The following is a 21,785-nucleotide window of genomic DNA, read 5'->3' as shown; positions in this document are numbered from 1 at the left end:
CGAACGCTCTCTAGTCACATTGGCATTCAATCGAAGTTTTCCTCGGCGGAAGTGCGGCGACCGATCAAAATAAATCCCAGCTGGCATTATACCAAGCCCACGATAGGCGAGTTGTGATTCAACAAGAGCACAGGGCATTGCAAACATGATGCCCCGTGATGAAAGGCAGAGCAGGATTCAGTATACATGTGCACCCGTCCTCTCCCCAATATCATTTCGAGCCGAAGCCCCTTTAGTGGGGCCTCAATCCACAACAAAGGACAGGGGTGAGACGACTGCTAAACCTAGCAAGAGCCGTTCAATATTACAATATGGATTGTTTCAACAACCAAAAAACTGGAGATTTCATTTACAATTAAAGTCATTCAAGTAACTAGGTCTTTTTCATACAAATATCCAATGTTGATGGTTGCTCGCGACCTTCTGGAACAGATTTCATCGCCAAGATCCACTTGGTCTTGTATGCATGCTGTGACCCCGCGAATAGTCTTCAATAGTCTTCTTCTTCTGGCAATTCCATGTCGATCCCTATTGAGAATCCTCACAACTATAGAACTATTGATTTACTGATGCCCAAAAAAGTGCGATCGTCGTGCCCGAAATGTCAGAATTTGAACACCTCGGTTCTTGCATACAACGTGCCGTGGGGTTGGCTGAATGCTACCAATGAGACTTTCTGGGATCAATCTGATCGTCAAAACTCAATCTCATTTCGAATTGTTCATGCCAGGTTTGGCCACACATTGACATGCAATGAGCTAATCATTCCCCCGCCCATTAGCCACCCCTAATGGGCGGGGGAGGCGGCGCAACGTGAGTTATATAGACAAGCTCGAGGTGGAGAAATGGCTAGGTGAGATCTTCGGTCTTCCATCTTTCTGCTTCTTAATTTTATAAGCCATGTATATTAGCCGACTCCTTGGACTGGCCGCAGCCTCTGTAGGCCTCGTCAAGGCTGTCGAGCTAACAGGCTACGAATATGTCGTCGTCGGTTCAGGGGCCGGAGGAGGCCCGCTGGCTGCTCGACTTGCACTTGCCGGCCACAAGACTTTGTTGATTGAAGCTGGCGATGACCAGGGTCACAACGTCAACTACACTGTGCCGGCCTTTTCTGCCAAGGCATCCGAAGATGAAGCTATGGCATGGAACTTCTTTGTCCGTCACTATGCAGACAACGACCGACAAGCCCTCGACTACAAGACCACATACGAGACTCCGGATGGCGGCGAGTATACTGGACTAAACCCGCCAGAGGGTTCAACCATGAAAGGCACATTATACCCCCGTACCGGGACTCTTGGGGGCTGCACTGCCCACAATGCTATGGTCGCCGTCTATCCACACGAGTCCGACTTCGAATACCTCGCCACACTCACCGGAGATAGTTCATGGTCACCAGACAACATGCGCAAGTATTTCAAGCGTATGGAGAACAACAACTACCTCCTCCCGCTGGCCAAAGGCCACGGCTATGACGGCTGGCTGGGAACTGAAACCGCGCCTCTGAGCATCGTATTGGAAGACCCTGAGCTTTTGAGCCTGCTCTTGGGTGGAGCGTTCTCTTTGGGCAATGTGACCAACACTGTTTTCAACCTAGGCACACTGCTTGTTGGCGATGCAAACCAGGACTCTAAGCTCCGTGACACCACTCCGGGATACTACCAGATCCCGATTTCCTCGGACGGCAATAGTCGCAATGGTCCTCGCGAGTTTATCACTGCTGTGCGCGATGCCACTAACAAGGACGGGTCTAAGAGATACCCTCTCGATGTTCGGACCAATTGCTATGTTACCAAGGTAACTTTTGACGAGTCTGTTAGTCCGCCGCGGGCTTCGGGCGTGGAATTCCTCGACGGCCAATACCTTTATCGCGCCAGCCCACGTTCTAACAACGCGGGGAGCGGCACCGCTGGCTCTGTTAAAGCCTCGCGCGAAGTCATCGTTGCTGGAGGTACCTATAACTCACCTCAAATTCTCAAACTGAGCGGGGTGGGACCGGCAGACGAGCTGCGCAAATTTGGGATCAAAGTGATCTCCAACCTTCCTGGTGTCGGCACCAATCTCCAAGACCACTATGAGACCGCTGTGCAGGGCCATATCCCCAATAACTGGACAGCACTTGACGGGTGCACCTTTGATCACGGTAGTGATCCTTGCCTAGAGCGCTGGGAAAAGAATGGACTGGGTGGTCGTGGGGTTTATTCGTCCGACGGATTCGCAGCCGCAATGTTTTATAAGAGCTCCGTCACTGCAGATGACAGCTACGACGTCTTTGTATTTGGCGGACCAATCAATTTCCGTGGCTATTTCCCAGGATACAGTATCAACATTACTGAGCGCCATGATTGGTTCTCCTGGGTGGTTCTTAAGGCACACCCACGCAACCAAGCCGGATCTGTGACTCTTCGCTCGGCTGATCCACTTGACATGCCCGAGATTGTTTTCAACTCTTTCGATACCGGCAGTGGAGACTATGAGAAAGACTTACAGGCAATTACTGAGGCTATTGGCGTTGCTCGTGGTGCCTTTGACCGTCAGCTAGTTAAAGTGTCTGAGGTCCTTCCAGGTGACGATGTCCAAACCGAGGAAGAGATCCATGATTATATCAAGAACACCGCGTGGGGTCACCACGCGTCATGCACGTGTCCTATCGGAACAGATAGTGATCCTATGGCTGTGCTTGATTCGAATTTCCAGGTCCGGGGTGTCACAGGGCTTCGTGTCGTCGATGCCTCAGTGTATCCTCGTATCCCAGGAACTTTCACCGCCGTCTCGACTTACATGGTGGCTGAGAAGGCGGCCGATGTGATTCTGGATGCAGTTAAAGCAAGTGCGTGAGATAGGACGAGAGGGATGGATTCTTTTGGGTTCTATCATTTGTACATAGAATATAATCAAGTTTTGCCAACCAGAAGTATCTGGTAATTATCTGAGCATCTATCCACGTTAACATAACTGTACCAAGTTGAGAGGGTACTGACCTGGTGCGGTTGTGGGTTACACATATTATCAAATCGAATTAGCTATTTTCTCATTTCACATTCAAGGCTTTTCCAGGCCCCAGACATCAAGCTGATCCTGCTCATGCCGATATTCACTGACAAACTTGAACCCACACTTTTTCAGCACCCCGGAGCTTCCAATATTCTGCGTCTCACAAAGTGCGAAGACCTTCTCCTGCTCCCCTGGTTGTGAATCCCCTTCATTGCTCCTTCTTGGGAGATCCCACCACATTTTCAACAACATGTTTAGTGCTTCCGTCATATATCCCTTGCCCCAAGACTCGGGGAGCAACGCATACCCAATCTCAGGAAATGGGTCTACGGCGTTGATACTCACAGAACCAATTAGTTGCTCCTGTGGCTCTGGAATAGACTTATCCAAGATGGCATAATGAAATGAGCGGCCAATGACATCGGCTGGGCCCTGGGTGAATACCTTCGTCGACATCCATTGACAAGTTTCTTCAATAGATTTCAAAGGTGTTTTAGGATGGCTACTTCAGTTAGCCTGAAAATTTGGTTGAATTGAGTCCTAAAATAATATTAAAACATACTTCATCTGCGCAACTTCCCATCGGGAACGAACTGCGAACAATGCGGGGGCATCAGAGTCGGTGACTGGACGGAGGCGGAGTCGATCGCTTTCAATTGAGGGTCCCGGTGATGGGACAATCACACGAACCGGTTGCTCAGGTAGAGTGTCCATGTTTGGTATGTATTTTACTTGAATAAATTGAAGAGAAAAGAAAAGAGAAAGAGAAAGAAACGCGAAGGTCAAGATGTAGACAAGGAAGCGGATACCAAGTTGAAGCGGGAACATCTGATTGGCCAGAAAGCCCCGTATGGCTAGGCAAGTCTCGGACCCCGATTGAATCATCGTTGGACGACTTTGTTTTGAATATAATAGATATTGGGAGGGTAGATAGAATGATCGAAATGGCTGGTTGATACGGGTGAGTGATTTCGGAGAAGAGCAGAAACTAAAGCCCCTTGGGCGCAATGGAAGACATGCCCTGGACCAGGCATTTCAACCCGTCTGTCTAAACCTACAAATACATAGGACTCAGGGATTTAGGATAGTCTGCAAGATGACTCACTAGGTTTTGCGCACTTGCTTGTATAATTACACTTGGAAGGTAGTTAGAGCAAATCGACATGCCAATAAGTCGGGATCAAAAGTAAGAGAAGTTAAGCTTGGATCGACCGCACTCTTCTAATTAACTTGGTGACGGCCAATTGTGGACATCTTGGCTTCTCAAACTCTGACATTTCCCAATCCAGGGTATTGACTGGACAATCCGCCGTGCCATGATCCTGGCTTGTGTGGCCTAGGGCATGGCATTGGTCACAATAGAGAAGTACAATCGGCCACTTTGAATTGAGTTTCGCAGTCAAGACAATATAGTTTCTTCCGTGTTACTCTATGGTGGCTGGGTTTCTCCAATCATTTTGCTATAAGGCGAATTAAAGGTTTTGTTCACGGTAGGTTGCTAACTGCGTAAGAGACTTTCATGCCGCCCTTGATGCTAGGTAGTAGGTATATACCTAGATGTAATTCCCCTAAAACTCGTCAGTAATGCGAGCCACTCGGCGGTCGGAGTGTCCCGAAATGTACCGTCGTCTTTGGCTTCGTATGCTCTTTTGCTCCTGTATTGACCATCCCCATTCTTGTCAAGTCTTCATAACGAAAATAATTCTCACGAAATCATTATGGAAGTATTCCCTCGTTATCAAGACCTTTGCCTATCCCGCGGTTGACATACATTCGGCGGCGTTGATTGGTCGGTGCCTTATCTTCTCCGCGTCACGGGGTTGACCCCACAGTTTATGTATCCGTCATGATTCCACACTCTTTTCGTATCATTCTTGCTTCTTTCATACGAGACACAGTACTAAGACGTGACCATGGAACACCGCAAACGCGCGGCCCGAGCGTACGTGATGATGATGCTTTCACAAATGACAAGGCTGTCTAACATAACTCAGGTGCGATGAGTGCCGGAGGCTGAAGGAGAAGTGTGAAGGTGGAGCGCCTTGCAGGAGGTGCTCTCATTTTCAGAGAGTATGTGCATTTAAAGGTCTCGTGCCGAAGAATCGCGAGTTCCGTCCTTACATTCCGAGGTAAGATGCCATCACCTTCTACCACCGGGCCTATCTAACAATGATTAGAGACAGAGCTGGGAGATCTGAATATTCAGAATTAATCGAGCGTTCAAGGTATATGGAGCGTATTCTAAAGCGCACGATCGAAGGGATCTCTTTCGATACGAAGAGTCTGGGGAAATTGGCAGAAGCGCTTGACGCCGATTACCATGATAAAGGCGCAATTTCCTCCGACCCTAAAGATGTCGAGGGATTGGGTATAGACGATGAGGCTTGCACAATGGAACCCGTTGGTGATACCACAACCCGTTCGTTAATCAATCTCGATTTTTAAGGTTGGATGCAAGCTAACTGACTTCAGATTTTTCCGGGGAATTCTCATATTGGAACTTCTCCATGCGCATTAAAAGCCACATACAAAGCCAAATAAAGGAGCCAGATACCCGAGTATGGATTTTATTTTAACCGTCACTATATCTCGTTGGCTGATACAGAAAGCACTTGCAGGATCCTGATCATGCCTCGAACTTTCCACGCGCCCATCACTTACGCCCCTCAAATAATCACCTATCGGCGGCAATCGCATCTTTCCCTCCACCATACATTGCAAATTTTTTGGTGAAAACATTCTTCAAGTACTCAGAGACCCACTACTTTTTAGTGCAGGAGTCATGGGTCCTCTCAAAAGTCGACCTATTATACAATAACCCAGACAGCATTTCCCACAAAGGAGCAGAAGTCACCGTTGCCATTGTTTTATCGGTTTTTGCTATTGGAACACAATACGCGCATCTTGAATCCCTCGGGCAAGCGTCGACGAGCGCGTCGGGATCAACATTTTCAGAAGATGACGTTGGCGCTACATTCTATCAACACGCTATCCGCCTACTACCTGAGATCATCGAGATCGCCTCACTCGAAAGTGTACAGGCTTGCTTACTGTTTGGCTATTATGCGCTGCCTGTTGATGCGTCTGGATTAGGATTCATATATATCAACCTTGCCATGCGCCTTGGAATGCAGAATGGTATGCATCGGAAATGCAAAAACGATGCCTTTACCCGCTCCATGGTTGAAACTCGCAATCGGGTTTGGTGGACGGCGTATGTATTGGAGAGGTACAGTTTGTTTACATGCAAGATATGCACAGTTTTCGCTAATGTCAATCCAGAAAGATATCTATCTTTCACGGTCGACCTCTTTCGGTACTTCGCTCGGATGTGGATGCAAATATTCCTCTCTATCAAGCAATTTTCCAGCCACAAGACTGCCCAGAAAGCATCACTCGAGCAGAGATCTCAATTCAATTAGTCCATTTCCTTGAAGACACCTTCCATGAGATGTGAGATATTGATCGTCCCCTCCTTGTTACTTGTTAGCACCTCGGGGCTAACAAATAATAGCAACCTCCTGCGAAATTGCCAAAAACAAGAGATATCCAAGATTGTCTCTCGCTTGATAACAACAAAAAGCGCTCTGACAAATTGGTGGGACTCTCTTCCAAATGATGTCGTGACCGTACGAGCCCAGCAACCCGAACATATTCGCTCCGCGATGCACCTGAAACTAGAATACTGTCTAGTGCGAATGTTCGTCGGCAGACCATTCCTCCTCAAACAAGAAAACCCACACTCCAACACAAGCTCACCAGCCCATTCCGACGCAATCGAGAATCAGTCCCGGTCAACCGATGGTGGATCCCAGAAATCCATAACAGGTCGAAATGACCTGATCCATGACTGCATCCAAGCAGCCACGGAAGCATTGGATATCTGTCAAATATTGCGAGATAGCGGGCTAGGCCTTGCGCGAGCCTCGTACATCGAGTACAGTTCGTGCCGGGCCTCGCTGCTCGTGTTAATTGCCTACTCGATCCAGAATTTCTCCGAACAATTCCGCAAGTCGTTATATGAAGGCTTGGAAATGATCCGGGAAATGTCTGCTGCTGGTGAATCTGCTCGGTCGGAGGTGTCGTTGATCGAGTCGCTGGAACGTGCTCTTGCTCGGCTGCATACTGGAGCGCAAAATGCTCGTCAGGGCGAAAGTCAGCAGAATACAATGTCTGATTACGAAGCTTTCAAGAACTGGGGAGCACATTTGGCAGAGAAAGGAAAACCCGGTTACTCTGGGTCAGCTCCGGACTCTTCTTCTGGTCACGTTTCAACGGCGGCTTTACAAATTGGTGATATTGCTGCCTTTAGCAACCACCAGGACTGCATGCCTGAAGCTGACAATGACCTGTTCAATGCCTTTGATCCTATGATTCAAATGTCTATATTCGGCACCGAGAATCTATCACCATCTGCTGGATGGCCAACCTACACCGAGGCGCAAGTGTTAGAGCATTTTCTAACCAATCCACACTATGGAACAGGTTGAGAAACAGGACGTGAAAGAGACTATGCCCTCATGAGTTATGATTGATACTTCTGTCGATTTTGCAACCATATATCCCCGTTTGAGTCTACCATGTACAATATATTGAAAATAAATACAATCAAACCGAAGCAGCCACAATCCTCTCAGCCATATCCGGTAACGTATCCGCCATAACCTCCAACTTAGTATCAAAGATCTCCTCACAAGATTCCTTCTCATATATCGTACAATACGCACCCCGGAACCCAACCTTAACCGCAGCCGACACATCCCACATATGCGCAGCGGCGAACCACTTGACATCATCATCCGCAAACTTCGCCAGAGCAGGCCGATACGCCGCCAAAGCTGGTTTCGCTAGTCCCTGCGTATCACAGCTAATAAAGTTCTCAAGCGGCATATCAACACCAGCACGCTCGAAGTACCCGCGGACACGCTTCGTATCGCCGGTCGTCAGACACCAAACGGTGAAACCGGCATCTCTCAATTTGGCGAAACAATCGCTTGTTCCGGATCGGAGCTCCAGCTCTGAATATCCCTGCACGCACTGGTCGCGTTCTGCGTCTGTCGCAAAGGTCCTTGGGGACTCGATTCCGCACATGTATAGAGAGCGGTAGAAGAGGGCCGTGATAATGTCTTTGTAGGGCCGGTAGCGCTCTGAGATTGAGAGGAAGGTGAATTCGAGCTCGGCGGCTGTCATCCAGGCAAAGCCGAAGGAGCGGGCGGTGATGTTTTTTGCGAGGAGTTTTTCGCCGATGACGCGGTTGATACAGTTGTAGAATGCATCGAAGGAGACACAAGTGCCAACGACGTCGAAAACAACGTGTTTTTGGTTCGTCATGGTGGGAAGGGGTATTCGCGGGGAGGAGGGGTTGCGATCTTGTGGGCAACAGTGAGGAAGGGCTGGATATTAGATCGATAATAGACCTGGGAAAGGTAGTGAGTCAATTGGCTTCCGGTTATAAACTCGTCAGATGTGTCAATTGATCCATTGATCAATTGATATCTTCTTATCGCAAATCTCCCCGCACCGGCTTGAGTTCCATGGCTCACTCGACTAGCGTACTATTCCTGATCGGGTAGGCCCGGCCCGGTACATCCTCATTGGACCACTCTAAGGTGTATCACTAAGGTGTATCACTCTAAGGTGTATCTTGATATGCAACCATGTCTGGCCGTGACACACTAGCACGATATCCTATCTCGACGTCCGTTTCGATGTCGCTTCCATTTACACTGTAGCGACTACAGAGATAGACAAGATAAGGCTTCTGGTCATTTAGATTCATTTGTCCTCCATAGGAGGAAATAGGAAACGAGATAGTAAGGTTATAATGTAGAATGCATATTTAGAAAGGATGGTAAAGAATATCGATTCACTACAGAACACTGATAGTACAACAATTCAAGACCACAAGATATTAAGCCTGTTGAGACCCCGCTTCGGCTTGGGCTCCGGCTCAGGGTTATTCTGGTAGCTTTCGATGAAAGGGCGAATAGGGATTTCCGCCAGCGGAATGATCTTGGTCTTCATCCAGAACTTGTAGGCAAAGTATACAATCACGATAAAGGGAAGGTTGAAGTATGATGAGATGAACGTCTCCGTGCTCCAACGCCCGTTCATAAAGGTAGTAAAACCTCCTGTAAGGAAAAGAAGAATGAACACGACCAAAGAAACCCAAGTCGTGTAGGGCTGGAATGGTGCAGCCCACGGAAGCTCCGTGTGGCGGTCGATTCCCTGCTTCTTGCATCCGTAGAGGAATCGCAGATAGACAACACAAATGCAGATCCAGTTGACCAAGGTGGAAATCGAGACGAGGTCTTGCAGCCATGTAAAGACATTGCTTGCTGAGCTGGACAGAGTCATGTATCCCAGAGCCATGAATAAGCCATAAAGAGAGACGGCGACGTAAGGGATGCCGAAGCGGTTGATACGCTTGAAAACGGCGGGGGCATGACCTTGAGATGCCATTCCATAGAGAATACGAGATCCACCAAGCATGTTGGAGTTACCCGAGGACCATGCTGAGGTGAGGACGACGGCGTTGATAATGGAGGGCACAACCTTGATACCGGCATCGCGAGCGGCAATCACAAATGGTGATTGGGCAGCAGTGCCTGTTGAGCCGAGCAGAGCATCATTAGTCGATGCGACGACCAGGCCGACCATGAAGATGGTGATCACGTAGAAGAGCAAAATCCGGATAAAGATGCGTCTGGCAGCCATGGGAATAGCCTGGCGAGGACAACGGGTTTCGGCAGCTGCGACAGTGATATTTTCGATTCCGGAATAGGCGTATAAAGCGTTGTCAAATGTTTTCCAGAATCCCAGGAATCTACCCAGCGCACCAGGAAGCCCTAAGTACTGCACCATAGGTCCATACGGTGCTTTCCAGTAGGCGAAGCCAATGGATTTGTGGTTTGGGGCTCCACCGCATGTAATCACCAGAGCCATGATGTTGATTCCAATTATGAGCATGATTTTCAAAATGGAAAACCCGAACTCCAGTTCTCCATATACTCGGACGAATATCAAAGCGGTACTCAGCATCAACAAACCAAAGACGGTGATCCAAATGGCGTTGTTGATAGTTGTCCAAAATTCGATAATAACGGCGGCGGCAACAATTTCAGAGGGAATCGAGACAATGTAGGAATAAACTTGGTTCCATCCATTGGCGAACGCTAGAGCAGGATCACAGAAGATTTCCGCATATCGAATCACACCACCATTGAGAGGGGGCCAAGGCACCCATTTCTCCAACACCCCATACGACACTCGAGACAGTGAGGCCAATGACGGTGTATGCAAGAAATGCACCCAGCGGGCCAGCATAGACAATTGCTCGTCCTGAACTGAGAAAGAGACCCGTGCCAACCGTGCCAGCGAGGGCAATCATCTGAATATGGCGCTGGTGCAGACCCTGCTTGAACTCTTTGGTCTCCTCCAACTGGCCAGCAGCATTCTCCACATCTTGTGGTTTTCCCATTTCGGTCTCGTGGTTGGAGATTTTCTTTTCAGAGGGAGTTAAGGCATCGATGCCATTATCGTTCCCAAATGTATAGATCGTAGAAGGTGACATACTTGATGAACGGAAATCAAGTTGAAAAAGATTAAATACCGAACATTAGGAGCCACACGTCAATTTTTGTACTTTTAGGCATGCTTCCGTTTCTACCCTGCACGGACCATAACCTTTAGAAGCTTATCAAGAGCTTATTTGAAATTGGCAGGATATCGTTGGTAGATGGAACCGGATCAATACCGGCATTATCGATAATGAAGTCTTAGCCCCAAACGAGAGAGTTAAAAAATGTAAAAAAGATTTCAAGCGCTGAGGGCGCGTGTGGTCCTCAATTGCGGAGATGGCCATCAGTGGATCCCGGTGAGTTGCCCTTTCGGGGAATATCGGCCCGGACTTATCTTATCAGTCCTGCAGGTCCGGTCACCGGCATAAACTCTATCTTCTATAAGACAACTATAGCGAGCTTCTTTCACCATATACTCACCATGGCTATCTCAAACGGAACCACCGCTCCCACTGCCGGCACGTCCAAGTGTCTCCCGACCCATATCCCTGGCGAATGTTTCTGGCAAACAGCTCGTGATGACCTCAGTGACCATCGGTCGACTGAACAGCTACCCGAACACAGTGACATCGTGATCATTGGTGCAGGATATGCAGGTGTGAGTGCAGCGTACCATCTTGTCAAGGATGGGGACGCATCCAAGTCTATCGCGATACTGGAAGCTCGGGGTGCGTGTTCGGGGGCAACTGGCCGCAACGGTGGCCACTGCAGACCTGATTTCTATGGCCACATCCCCACGTATATGGACCGGGCAGGTGATAGAGCAGGAGCAGAAATTGCCGAGTTTGAGATTGCCAATCTTCGTGCTCTGAAGAAGATCATCGAGCAAGAAAAGATTGATTGTGATTTTACTCTTGCGCGGTCAGTCGATGTGTGGTGTAACGCGGAGTCTGCCAAGAAAGCCAAGGTCGTCTATGATAGGATGGTCGCTGCAGACTTTGAGTACATGGAAGATGCTGTTTTCTATACCGGCGAGCAAGTCGAAGGGGTATGTGATTTTGTCATAGCTCCACTAAAAATAAACTAACATCCCCTAGATCTGCGGCGTCAAGGGTGCCAAGGCCTGCGCAAGCTTCACTGCTGGCACAATGTGGCCTTTTAAATTCATCATGCACCTCGTCAAGGACCTTCTTGCAGCAGGAGTGAACTTACAAACACATACCCCCGTCACCTCTATAACCTCGGACCCACAAGGCGGCTTCATTGTGGAGACACCCAGAGGCAAGATGCATGCAGGAAATGTGATTCACGCCAACAACGCCTATGTTTCAGGGCTGCTCCCAGAATACGCTAAGAATATCATTCCCTGCAAGGGGATTTGCTGTCGCATCACCGTCCCCGAAGGAGTCACACCGCCACTCCTCAACAACTCATATATCAACCGAGCGGAAGACAACACGCTCTCGTATTTCGTCCCTCGAGCCGATGGCAGCATCATTGTGGGTGGCGCTGCGAACGTGTTCCGCCCGCACAAGAGCCAATGGTATGACAACGTGGACGATAGTGTCCTGATTGATTCCGCGAAAGACTACTATGACAACTACATGCAACGCACGTATCGCGGTTGGGAGGAGACTGGAGCTAAGATTGACAAGATCTGGACTGGTGTCATGGGCTATTCATACGATTCTAATCCTCATATTGGACATGTTCCACAAAAGGATGGTCAGTTCATTCTGGCTGGCTTTAACGGTCATGGTATGCCGGTGATTTGGCTGGCGGCGAAGGAACTTGCCAAGATGGTTTCTAAGGGCGTTTCTTTTGAGGATACTACCATGCCTCGCCTATTCCAGACCAGTCAGTTCCGTATTGATCGTGCACAGGCTGGGAGGGAGGAAGATGGTGATATTATTGGTACTGGTAGCTTTGCTGCGACTAGGCCTTGAGATGTGAAACCGTGAACATGTAATTTATGACCCACATAGAACCTTTTCTTTTTCTTTTTTTTCTACCCCTGAGATTGTTGAGATTGATTCATGGTCCGAATCATGTCGAGAATGCAAGGCTGTCCAGAAGAAAACTACAACAGGGGTCATAAATATGTGCACAGTGCCATGAAGTGAAGGACAGTTTACACGAAAGCCTTGAAGCGAGTACACCATTTCATGCATTCTTTTTGCCCTACTTTGGCCTCTCTTTCTTAACTTCTTTTTTATCCATTTTAAAGTGCCTCGGGTTAATCATATAGATTATATAAAGGTGGCAGTGTGAAAGGACTTATGACCCCTGTTGTGTAATATTATCGCAATAAATATTCTACGTCGAGAGCGCAATTTATGCCGTGGAAGTAAACTAGTAAGGCCAAGAAGAGCCTGCTGTCCTAGGCACATCGCAACAATCATCCATTTGCTAATGCTGTGCAGACACTAAGGACAACAAGCATGTCAAATGTACCACGCCTAGAGGCATATAAAAGCCCCACACCCCACCTACAATGTACAACAGCATGCACAACGATCATGATGAAAATGCTCGCCAAGTTATTCACTCGAGTTGTTCAAATTCGACCGTAAAACGGATGATCGGCCTTTAAGTGACACATCAAATGCAACCGAAAATTCCAATTCCAACCAAGCCAACAGTGACCCCTTCAATAAAGGGAAAGGGCTAGCCTCGCCGAGCATCTCAACCCTCAACAAACAAGAAGCTTTTTCCACCTTCCAGGTGAGGTCCGAAGGCTGATCTACATCAAGATCATGGGTAATCGGCGCATCCAAATTGAGCGAGAGTGGGAATTCGTATCGCCGTCGCAGCCAGATCTGAAGAAGAGGTGCTGGAAATTGTGGCATAGTGTTTGTCAGGAGAGTGACTTTTTCATTGATGGCATGCACTATGACCGGTGTCTGGAGATGGAGAAAGCGTCTGCGCCGGTGGTGACAAACTTGAGGGTGTGGAGTGGCTGAGAACTTGTGGGACTGCGTAAGTCGTGGTTAAATTGAAGTCTGTGGAGGACTCGTATTGATTCCCAGTTATGAAAACATATCACCAGTCCTATACGGAACAAATATCTTTGTTTCGAAAGACGGCTGCATCACACCATTTCTTATGTCCGACTCTTTATTTCCTACCACCATATCTCACATTACATCTATGAATCTCTCGTTTAGTTACTGGTGTGTATCGAATGGGCAAAGGTTATGTAACCCGCGAGATTCGTTAAACGGACTGGCCTCCATGTGGGACTTCTTTGCTATATTGGAGAATAGGTTCTACAACGTTCAGCGGTTGCGCTCAACAATGCATACTCCACCCTTGGCGGATGTTACAATGAAAATGCTTGCGTAAAGTCACTGGCTAGATGAGGTGCTTGAATCACTTGGAAAGCTTGCGAGGAGTCGAGATTAGACTCGGCTGCAGCTGTATGTTCCATTTGACTGGATCCCTTGTCTAGAGGCCAGGGCTGAAAAGCAAAGAACATGGGAGTTGATGATGACAGACTGGCCTTCTCCCTGGACCTGGGGCGGATGTCTATGAAAAGGTGATTTTTGTCCTTGGTATGATTTATGGTTAGCTGATCTTAGAGTGCTAGGTAATACTATCTAATAGATTCCCTTGTGAGAATCGGCAAACTATTGTTGTCTTTAAAATCATTAGTAATTTCAAAAATAAGATAACTTCTCAGTCGAAAGTGACTTAAAATATACGTTATACTACTCGCTAATGTTCTCTTCGGACTGAAATGATCATAAGTTATCCGAACTTCAAAATCGCCACAATCTGCAACACGACTTCATCATGTTAATTGAAATCAATCAGTACTCTCACAGTGTTTTGTACTTAGGAGCAGCTAGCACCGCTAGGAACATTCTCGCAGCTGTACGTCTTGCCACCAGTAACAGTCACATCAGACCAGGTCCAGTCGGAGCAAGATCCGTCACCGCATTCAATTACAATGTTATATCCGTCGGAGTCGACAGCATCAGTTCCGGTGATATTCTCAATAGTGAGATCAGTGATAGGGATACCGGTGGAAGGGGTGCCGCCGTCGAGGTCACCACCATCATAGTTCTGCTCGATGAGAATTCCGTAGCTGCGAGTTACCATTAGCGTTTGTAATGATGAACAAGAATTTTTGTAGAGCTTACTCGGAAATGGAGCTCAGGGTGATGTCGCTGTATGTCACACTCTTGATTGTTCCGGTCTCATCTTCAATAGCCTTGATGCGAATACCTAGAATTCAGGTGTTAGTCAGGAAATTTTCAAGGTTCAATAGGTGACTTTTTCTCTTACCGTTAACAGAGTTCTTGACTGTAGATCCCTTGAAGGTGACAGTCTCAACGGTGTTGTCCGATCTTCCACCGACAGATCCAATGGAAAGACCGTGGCCACCAGAGCAAACACCGTTCTCGAAAGTGATATCCTAGTAGAGATTTAGCTCCAGAACTGGTCATAAGGTTTAGAATTATTTTGAGCACATACGGTACCAGAGTTGACTGCAACACAGTCGTCTTGGTTGTAGACAGTGGCACCGGAGATGACTACATTGCTGCTAGAGCCAATATCGAAGCCGTCGGTGTTGTGACCGCCAGCGGAGTCACCAGCCTCATTGTTGATGGTCATATCAGTGATAGTCAATCCATCACATCCGTTGATGCTGACCGCCTGAACGGGAGTGTTCTCAATATAGAGATCGGTAATGGTGGACGAGCTAAGATCGTGGGCGTAGAAGAACTTGGGCTTCGTCACACCACCGTTGCTTCCCTCTCCGTCCCACCAGCGGGATCCGTCGGGGTTCAGCTTGGCGCCACTGGCACCCTGGATGTTGATTCCAGTGCCCTTGATTTGGAGGAGAGGACCATCCCATTCCTCGTATCCCCAAGTTGTCTCGCCCTCGAAGATAACCTATCATCATGTAGTTAGAATTAAGATTCGAAAAAAAGGAAGTATGCGTGAATGGTCATTCTCACAGTAGTCTCATCCTCTAGATCACTGAGATCGAGGGTTGTTCCGGAAGGCACAGCAACATCCGAGAGGACAATAGTTGAGCATGACTTTTGAGACTTGCTCGCACTCGCGGCACCAGTGGATCCAGAGAAGGTGCAGCTGCTAGCCCTTTTGGCAAGGCTTGGAGCCTCAGTAATGGCGGGCTCGGCGACTGGTGATGCTATAGCGGACACTGCCCACGTAGCAAGCGCAAGGGACCCGAGAATTCTGGACATTGTGGTGCTTTTTTCTGGGAGTACTGCGAGCTGTAGTCCTTGGATTTCTGCCCTGGTGTTGGGATTTCCATTGCTTTATAACACGTTTTTGGTATATGGCCTCTAGTCTAGACCATCCCTCATCTAATAATAAGGAGTGTTTTAGTATAAGCAATAACATATGTTTTATCCTCCAATTGATGGAGTTATCTTCTCTCTCTATGTCTTCTCATTGGTGCTCAATGACACTGTATAAGTTGAGGATAATTTCAAGCATCAGGGGCGTCATATTTTAGCCTATCCGGAGGATCTTTGTGAGGAAATAAACTAAGAACAGCCAATGGGAGGAATGTCTCCGCTGAGGGTCAAACGTTCGATGTTTCTTGTCTCGTGGCTAAGCAGTGCCACAATGCTTCGACATATGCGAGAGCTTCCAATTCGCTGAACTATTCGATAACCACTTCCGCGAACTACTCACATGGATGACCTACCTCGTGTATTTATGCGCTAAACCCGGGATTTATTTTTCCTACAAATTGTTTAGCAAAGCCCTAAGTACAAACTAAAGCGACAACTCACCCCAGCGCCACATTTCAACCTAGCTAATAAACGACCTCTGTGTACTACTACACCCCCCCCCGCATGAACGCGTCACACAGGCTAACCCCTGTCTCCTTGACGTTTAATATTCCGCCGCGTCATACATCCACATAAAACTAATTGCATGAAGTTATTCCTTAATCGAAGTGATTTGGAGCCATGAACCTAATGATACTAGCGAAATAACCCGTGGTGCGGTGGACAACTGTGTTGTCTCCCAATAGCTCGTCAATACTCCGAAACCGTAGCAGAAAGATGGGTAAACTCTCTCCTGAAAACAAGCGAATATAAATTAATTGCCGATCGGTAAGTAAGCTAATTAATATTGCACGAAGCCTGTCAAATCGCCGGGTAAGTGTGCCGTTTGCTACTTTGCACGGATTCCACGAAGCCGGATGTTTCCACCTTTGGGAACCAGACTCTAACGGAGGATACTGTATCCGCATATCATCTTGTCTGTAAACATCGTTAGTGCATCTGATAATTTACATGCATTCTTTTCACTTCATTATGCGAAAAGATTAAGTTAACTTTAGTTAACGTTAGATTTTTGTTGAGTTTGATGCCTGGCGCTTCAGGCCTCCATGTTTTGAACAAGCATAAAGTTAGATTCCTTTTCATCGTAGAAATTTCTCGTCCGTTTCTTATTCTTCTGACAGTCCACAAAGCCTTGCCATGTTTAATATCTCAAGCAGAATATACAGGATCTAGGCGGTTCATTTCTCTGCAGGGGCCGTCTTCGGGCGACATCCGGTACATCTCCCGCCAGGCGAAGGAAGTCAGTGGCACGAACGGGAGAATTTCTTCTTTCTCCCGATCTCAACTGCTTCAATCCTTAATCCAGCAATCCCCTTGTTGATCAGCACGCTATGTTTGGCAGGCAAAGCGTCGAACTGGGCCTGCCGGAAACGCTCCGACAGCTCCTTCGCTCCGACAATTTCTCCCCATGCACTCAAGCCTCGTACAGCGCAGGTCCGGTGTTTTGGAGCTCGAGCCTTCGCAAATCTACAGGCAATATTCTCGTGCTCGGCTTCGGGCTCTTCGACATTAAGCATGATCAGAACAAGAAAACTCTGTCGCAGATCGGAGCGATATTAACCGTGCCGTCAACGTGAAACAACAACAGCTCTAGAGTACTCCAGTGCAATTAAATCCGCCGATCACTTGCACATTCGAGCAGTGACTCCCTACAGAACTGTCTCGTGGTTTCCTGGCTCCTGCAGAGTTTAAACACGGAAATTTAAATACATGCTGGATGTTTTCCTAGTGCAAGCGCCCGAGATTAAATCTCTCGAATTGTGCATTTGACACATCTGCTGTCGCGTTCGTTCAAAATGCGTTCTCTCTTTTCTATACTTTGTCTCTCCGCTGCTGTGACCGCTACCTTTGTCCACCCCGGTGCGCTGCATACCACAGAGGATTTCGAGCGCATCCGGACTCATGTGGCTAATGCGGATGAGCCTTGGAATTCGACATGGACCTTGTTGGCTTCCAGCTCGTATGCACAATCATCCTACACGCCCACTCCAAAAGAAACTGTCTATCGCGGGTACAATGGGGTGGACTCTGAGAACTATCCGTCTCTCTATCGGGATACCGCAGCTGCATATCAACTCGCGATTCGCTGGCTAGTCACCAAAGACACGAGCTACGCTGATGCTGCAGTCAATATCCTTAGCTCGTGGGCCGCATCACTCACAGATATTGAAGGTACCAGCGATAAGTTTCTGGCTTCCGGGTTGTATGGATACCAGATGGCCAATGCAGCCGAGCTCATGCGCGACTATTCCGGCTGGGCGAGCGATAACAAAACCCTGACAGGGACTATGTTGACCAATGTCTTTGCATCAATGAATACTCGGTTCTTGGAAGAACACAATGGGCAAGACTATTACCACTACTATGCCAACTGGGACCTGTGCAACCTAGCGTCCCTTCTAGCCATTGGCATCTTCACTGATAATCAAACCATGTTCGATTATGCTGTCAACTACGTCCGCACAGGGCCATCCAACGGGGCTCTGCCTGTATTTGCTATCGCCAATTACACCGAGTCTGGCTCCGGCAAGATCTTGACCCAGGGTCAGGAAGCTGGTCGGGACCAAGGCCATGCTACACTGGATATGATGCTTTGGGGTGTGATTGCCCAGCAGGCGTATAACCAGGGCATCGATCTGTTTGCCGAGTACGAAAACGAGATTCTGAATTCGTGAGCGCAACTGCACCTGAACTTATTATGCCTTTATCTAACCATATTTCCCAGCGCCGAATACGCCGCCAAATACAATGTCGGCTCCGACGTTCCCTACACACTATACCAGAGCTACCAGGGAAACCAGACTGTTATCTCGAACGCTTCACGTGGAAATATTCGTCCTGGATTTGAACTTCTTTCGGCTCACTATGGGCAGTTGAAAGGACTCAACTCTTCGTGGACCGACGCCTATCGCGACATGGTGAACTCAAACTCCACGAGTGGTATTGAGGGCGGTGGTGGAAACTATGGCTCTAGCTCAGGGGGATTCGATGGTCTCGGCTTTGGAACTCTTCTCTATCGAATTTAGTATGCGGACCGCTCTATTCTATGACTGTTCTTGGTTTTTGCTGTGCAGGATTCCTTTAAATAACAAAAAAAAAAAAAAAAAAAAAATCTCCTGGGTCTTCTGGCCTTACATTTTATTTTATTTTTATTTTTTTGACGTTCGTGTCATGATTTTCTTGAGTTGTCATGGCGGTACTTGGGTGACTAGATGCATATGACAAGGTAGTGGAGAATGAATAAGTTACTCTTACGTTAGTAGGTAGAAGTAATTTCATTGTCATAAGTTCGCTATAGAGTGACGCGATTGTCGCTTCAGGAACCTGCCCCTACATCATTTCCTCATCCATGTCGTGATTTCTGCTGCTTGTGTTGGTCTCTTCATCCTAACCCAGGTCATTCTCGTGATTCGGAATCGGTCCAGAGCCGAAGAATTGGGTAGGATCTTCTATAATTTGATATTACAGGGCCCCACAGGCCAAGATAATTCGAACTACTGCTATATATATACCAGTGGAAGATGTGTTAGGTTTAATACCCTTGGAATTTGGTTGCTGGGTATCCTCTTATGGGCTTGAGGATTATTTGCGTTGGAATAGAGGTATACTGAAATATATACCCAAGGCCTTGCTCGGTGCTACCAACATATCTCATCATATATTCAATTACACGAGTCTAGAATAAATGATTGAGACTGAAAGAATCCCTGATCGGCTGGTAGGTTACTTATGAGGAGCTTATATTCATGAAGACGCTTTATGTCCCCTGGTGCGTGCAAGACGAAAGCTGGTGCCAGATTAATCAGGCCTAAAATTGTGTTGGTGAGGTCTCCAGTAATGAACGCTAAATTTGGGGCCCTCATCATAACCATCCGGCGGTCGTCTAGTTGGTTTATGGCGTCAGACTGTAATTGACCATTGTAATCTGAATGTCGCCGGTTCGACTCCGGCCCACCGGAATTTTTTTGTTTTTCTTTTTTATTTCAAACCGTTCCATTATTCGGTAACCTATCATTGGTTGACCGTGCCCCACATCCAGATGACTTCTAAGGTTCGCTCAGGCCTTCGTAAAGGGCACACCATGATTGTATAGAGTGATGCGCCCGAATTGTCTGAAGTGATTCGATATATTCAGATTCTGTTTTCCATGTGTGAAATTATATGCCACTAGAAGCTGCGTAAATGAGAGACTCTGACTACCCACGCACTCAGCTTCGGAGGAAACGAATCAAAGCTCTAGCCCACCGATATGCTTGAACATAGTGTTCATATCCTTTAGACTCCGAAAGGGCAGACAAGCTTACACCATACTGAGTACCAAAAATGATCCCTCTATTTACATGTAAGACTGGCTCTCCCATGTATGACACGACACCAGTAAACTAACAGAGGGGGAGAACGCCAGTCAGCACGTGGCCAATACAGAGTGCAGTTACCAACAGGAACAGGGATGGCACAGACTCGTGTTACCACCATTTGTTCTTGTCGCAAGGTGGTACCACCTTTGCTCTTCCAACGTCTCCGAAAGATCTGGAGCTGACCGCAGTTCCCTCCCCCCAGAATATCCATATTCCAGAGTTACCATCTGTACCGTTAGCATGACTGTCAGTAGCAACTGGGAGCAATGTGAGGCAAGAGAGGGTATTATCGAGAGACCCAACGGAGGGGGATTATTTGTATTTACCAGGGGCGCACCGAGACAGCCCAAGCACCCGGTCGTCATCTTTGAGGCTGGACTCGGAGAAACTGGCGCCTGCTGGGCAGCGGTGCAACGGTTGTTGGATCCTCGTATCCGCAGCTACGCTTATGATCGTGCTGGGTATGGACATAGCCCAGAGTCTAAAGCACCGCGCAGCGCAGTCAACGTGGCCACTGAGCTACTTCATACTCTCCAAGCCGCCGATATCAGCCCGCCATACATCCTGGTCGGCCACTCCTATGGAGGCATCCTCATACGTGAATTTCTCGCCGCCGCAGGTGCAGGCGCGATAGCCGGAATGGTGTTTGTCGACGCCAACCAGGAAAATACACATCCTCAGCTTCGCATTCCGTTCCATATCATTCGAGCGCTATGTGGTGAACGAGACTATTTAGATGTCATCGGGCTACTACACGAGAATGCCTATACCCAGGAAGAGCTGGGTCGTATCCGAATAGATGAAGGTCTCCCAACCACGGCGCGTACATTTGAGAAAGAGGGGGCGCTCTTGCTTGAAAGCTCTGCCGCGTTGAGAGAAAAGCACCAGTTGGAGGCATGTCCGCTGGGAATGCGCCCTGTCAGCGTGATTCGAGGCGACTCACGTCGCGACCTTGAACGTCTGGTAATGGCAGCCCAAGAAAGTGGCAGCGGTAGTCAAGAGAATTTGGACGAAATGAACGAGTTTCTCACAAATCGGCTTGACATTTTCGATCGTGATCTGCAGATGCAGCAGTTGCGCTTGTCGGGGAATAGCCGTTTTGTTCAGGCCACCAACAGTGGACATGCAGTCATGGCTACCGAGCCAGAATTGATTACCAGCGAGATTCTTGCTATTTGGGAGGCGAGCCTGTAGATACTGATCAATCTATGTTTTGTCCACTTCCCAAGGTTGCTTTGGCAGGATGTAGAGGTTTGGGGGTGGATATAATGTGGGGTTATACTAATGGGTAACGAACAAAAGCGGGATATGACTTCACCCAAAAGTTAATAAGACCTCAACAATGGCATAGTAAGTGGAAATTATGCGCCACCAAGGTAAGAAGCCTCTGCCAGATATTCCAAGGAGCAAACCGAGAACGGTCACGTGGAAGATAGCGAGGCCCGGTTTAAATCCAGCTCAACTTACTTTTTTTCCTTCATTTTACTTTACACATAGAAGGAAATATTGCCTAGACAACGTGATGTGTAGCGTAGCCGGCGAAGATAAATTGTACAGAACATTCTTGAGGCATGAGG

The 21,785-nt window shown here is 47.9% G+C and overlaps 10 protein-coding genes across 10 annotated transcripts; 5 read left to right on the top strand and 5 right to left on the bottom strand.

The window, feature by feature from the left end:
- Positions 1–900: 900 nt before the first annotated feature.
- N7446_013287 (GMC family oxidoreductase) lies at positions 901–2,838 on the top strand (the record flags this gene model as incomplete). The annotated part of the gene is made up of 1 exon (XM_058522028.1): positions 901–2,838. The coding sequence occupies one exon, from the start codon at positions 901–903 to the stop codon at positions 2,836–2,838; it is 1,938 nt and encodes a 645-aa protein (XP_058365505.1).
- A 204-nt stretch (positions 2,839–3,042) lies between these two features.
- N7446_013286 (GNAT family N-acetyltransferase) lies at positions 3,043–3,708 on the bottom strand (the record flags this gene model as incomplete). The annotated part of the gene is made up of 2 exons (XM_058522027.1): positions 3,043–3,496; positions 3,557–3,708. 2 exons carry the CDS (start codon positions 3,706–3,708, stop codon positions 3,043–3,045), a joined length of 606 nt encoding a protein of 201 aa, XP_058365504.1.
- Positions 3,709–4,907: 1,199 nt separating this feature from the next.
- Positions 4,908–7,484, top strand: N7446_013285 (transcription factor domain-containing protein; the record flags this gene model as incomplete). The annotated part of the gene is made up of 7 exons (XM_058522026.1): positions 4,908–4,936; positions 4,989–5,123; positions 5,172–5,413; positions 5,467–5,552; positions 5,613–6,223; positions 6,277–6,447; positions 6,509–7,484. 7 exons carry the CDS (start codon positions 4,908–4,910, stop codon positions 7,482–7,484), a joined length of 2,250 nt encoding a protein of 749 aa, XP_058365503.1.
- Positions 7,485–7,602: 118 nt separating this feature from the next.
- Positions 7,603–8,325, bottom strand: N7446_013284 (putative 2-haloalkanoic acid dehalogenase; the record flags this gene model as incomplete). Its single annotated transcript, XM_058522025.1, has 1 exon — positions 7,603–8,325. The coding sequence occupies one exon, from the start codon at positions 8,323–8,325 to the stop codon at positions 7,603–7,605; it is 723 nt and encodes a 240-aa protein (XP_058365502.1).
- Positions 8,326–8,889: 564 nt separating this feature from the next.
- Positions 8,890–10,567, bottom strand: N7446_013283 (uncharacterized protein; the record flags this gene model as incomplete). The annotated part of the gene is made up of 2 exons (XM_058522024.1): positions 8,890–10,169; positions 10,237–10,567. 2 exons carry the CDS (start codon positions 10,565–10,567, stop codon positions 8,890–8,892), a joined length of 1,611 nt encoding a protein of 536 aa, XP_058365501.1.
- Positions 10,568–10,995: 428 nt separating this feature from the next.
- Positions 10,996–12,460, top strand: N7446_013282 (NAD(P)/FAD-dependent oxidoreductase; the record flags this gene model as incomplete). Its single annotated transcript, XM_058522023.1, has 2 exons — positions 10,996–11,562; positions 11,612–12,460. The coding sequence occupies 2 exons, from the start codon at positions 10,996–10,998 to the stop codon at positions 12,458–12,460; spliced, it is 1,416 nt and encodes a 471-aa protein (XP_058365500.1).
- Positions 12,461–14,351: 1,891 nt separating this feature from the next.
- On the bottom strand, positions 14,352–15,733 carry N7446_013281 (glycoside hydrolase family 28 protein; the record flags this gene model as incomplete). Its single annotated transcript, XM_058522022.1, has 5 exons — positions 14,352–14,604; positions 14,660–14,744; positions 14,805–14,934; positions 14,994–15,416; positions 15,482–15,733. The coding sequence occupies 5 exons, from the start codon at positions 15,731–15,733 to the stop codon at positions 14,352–14,354; spliced, it is 1,143 nt and encodes a 380-aa protein (XP_058365499.1).
- Positions 15,734–17,091: 1,358 nt separating this feature from the next.
- N7446_013280 (uncharacterized protein) lies at positions 17,092–17,367 on the bottom strand (the record flags this gene model as incomplete). The annotated part of the gene is made up of 1 exon (XM_058522021.1): positions 17,092–17,367. The coding sequence occupies one exon, from the start codon at positions 17,365–17,367 to the stop codon at positions 17,092–17,094; it is 276 nt and encodes a 91-aa protein (XP_058365498.1).
- Positions 17,368–17,646: 279 nt separating this feature from the next.
- On the top strand, positions 17,647–18,876 carry N7446_013279 (uncharacterized protein; the record flags this gene model as incomplete). The annotated part of the gene is made up of 2 exons (XM_058522020.1): positions 17,647–18,521; positions 18,576–18,876. The coding sequence occupies 2 exons, from the start codon at positions 17,647–17,649 to the stop codon at positions 18,874–18,876; spliced, it is 1,176 nt and encodes a 391-aa protein (XP_058365497.1).
- A 1,572-nt stretch (positions 18,877–20,448) lies between these two features.
- N7446_013278 (alpha/beta fold hydrolase) lies at positions 20,449–21,402 on the top strand (the record flags this gene model as incomplete). The annotated part of the gene is made up of 1 exon (XM_058522019.1): positions 20,449–21,402. One exon carries the CDS (start codon positions 20,449–20,451, stop codon positions 21,400–21,402), a length of 954 nt encoding a protein of 317 aa, XP_058365496.1.
- Between the last annotated feature and the right edge of the window lie 383 nt (positions 21,403–21,785).

Source organism: Penicillium canescens (genome assembly GCF_028828765.1).
Source record: "Penicillium canescens strain IBT 15451 chromosome Unknown utg000011l_segment0_segment0, whole genome shotgun sequence".
In the NCBI taxonomy this organism is placed as follows: Eukaryota; Fungi; Ascomycota; class Eurotiomycetes; order Eurotiales; family Aspergillaceae; genus Penicillium; species Penicillium canescens.
Note: the sequence above shows the minus strand (reverse complement) of the source record. Positions and strands in the feature narration are given on the sequence as shown.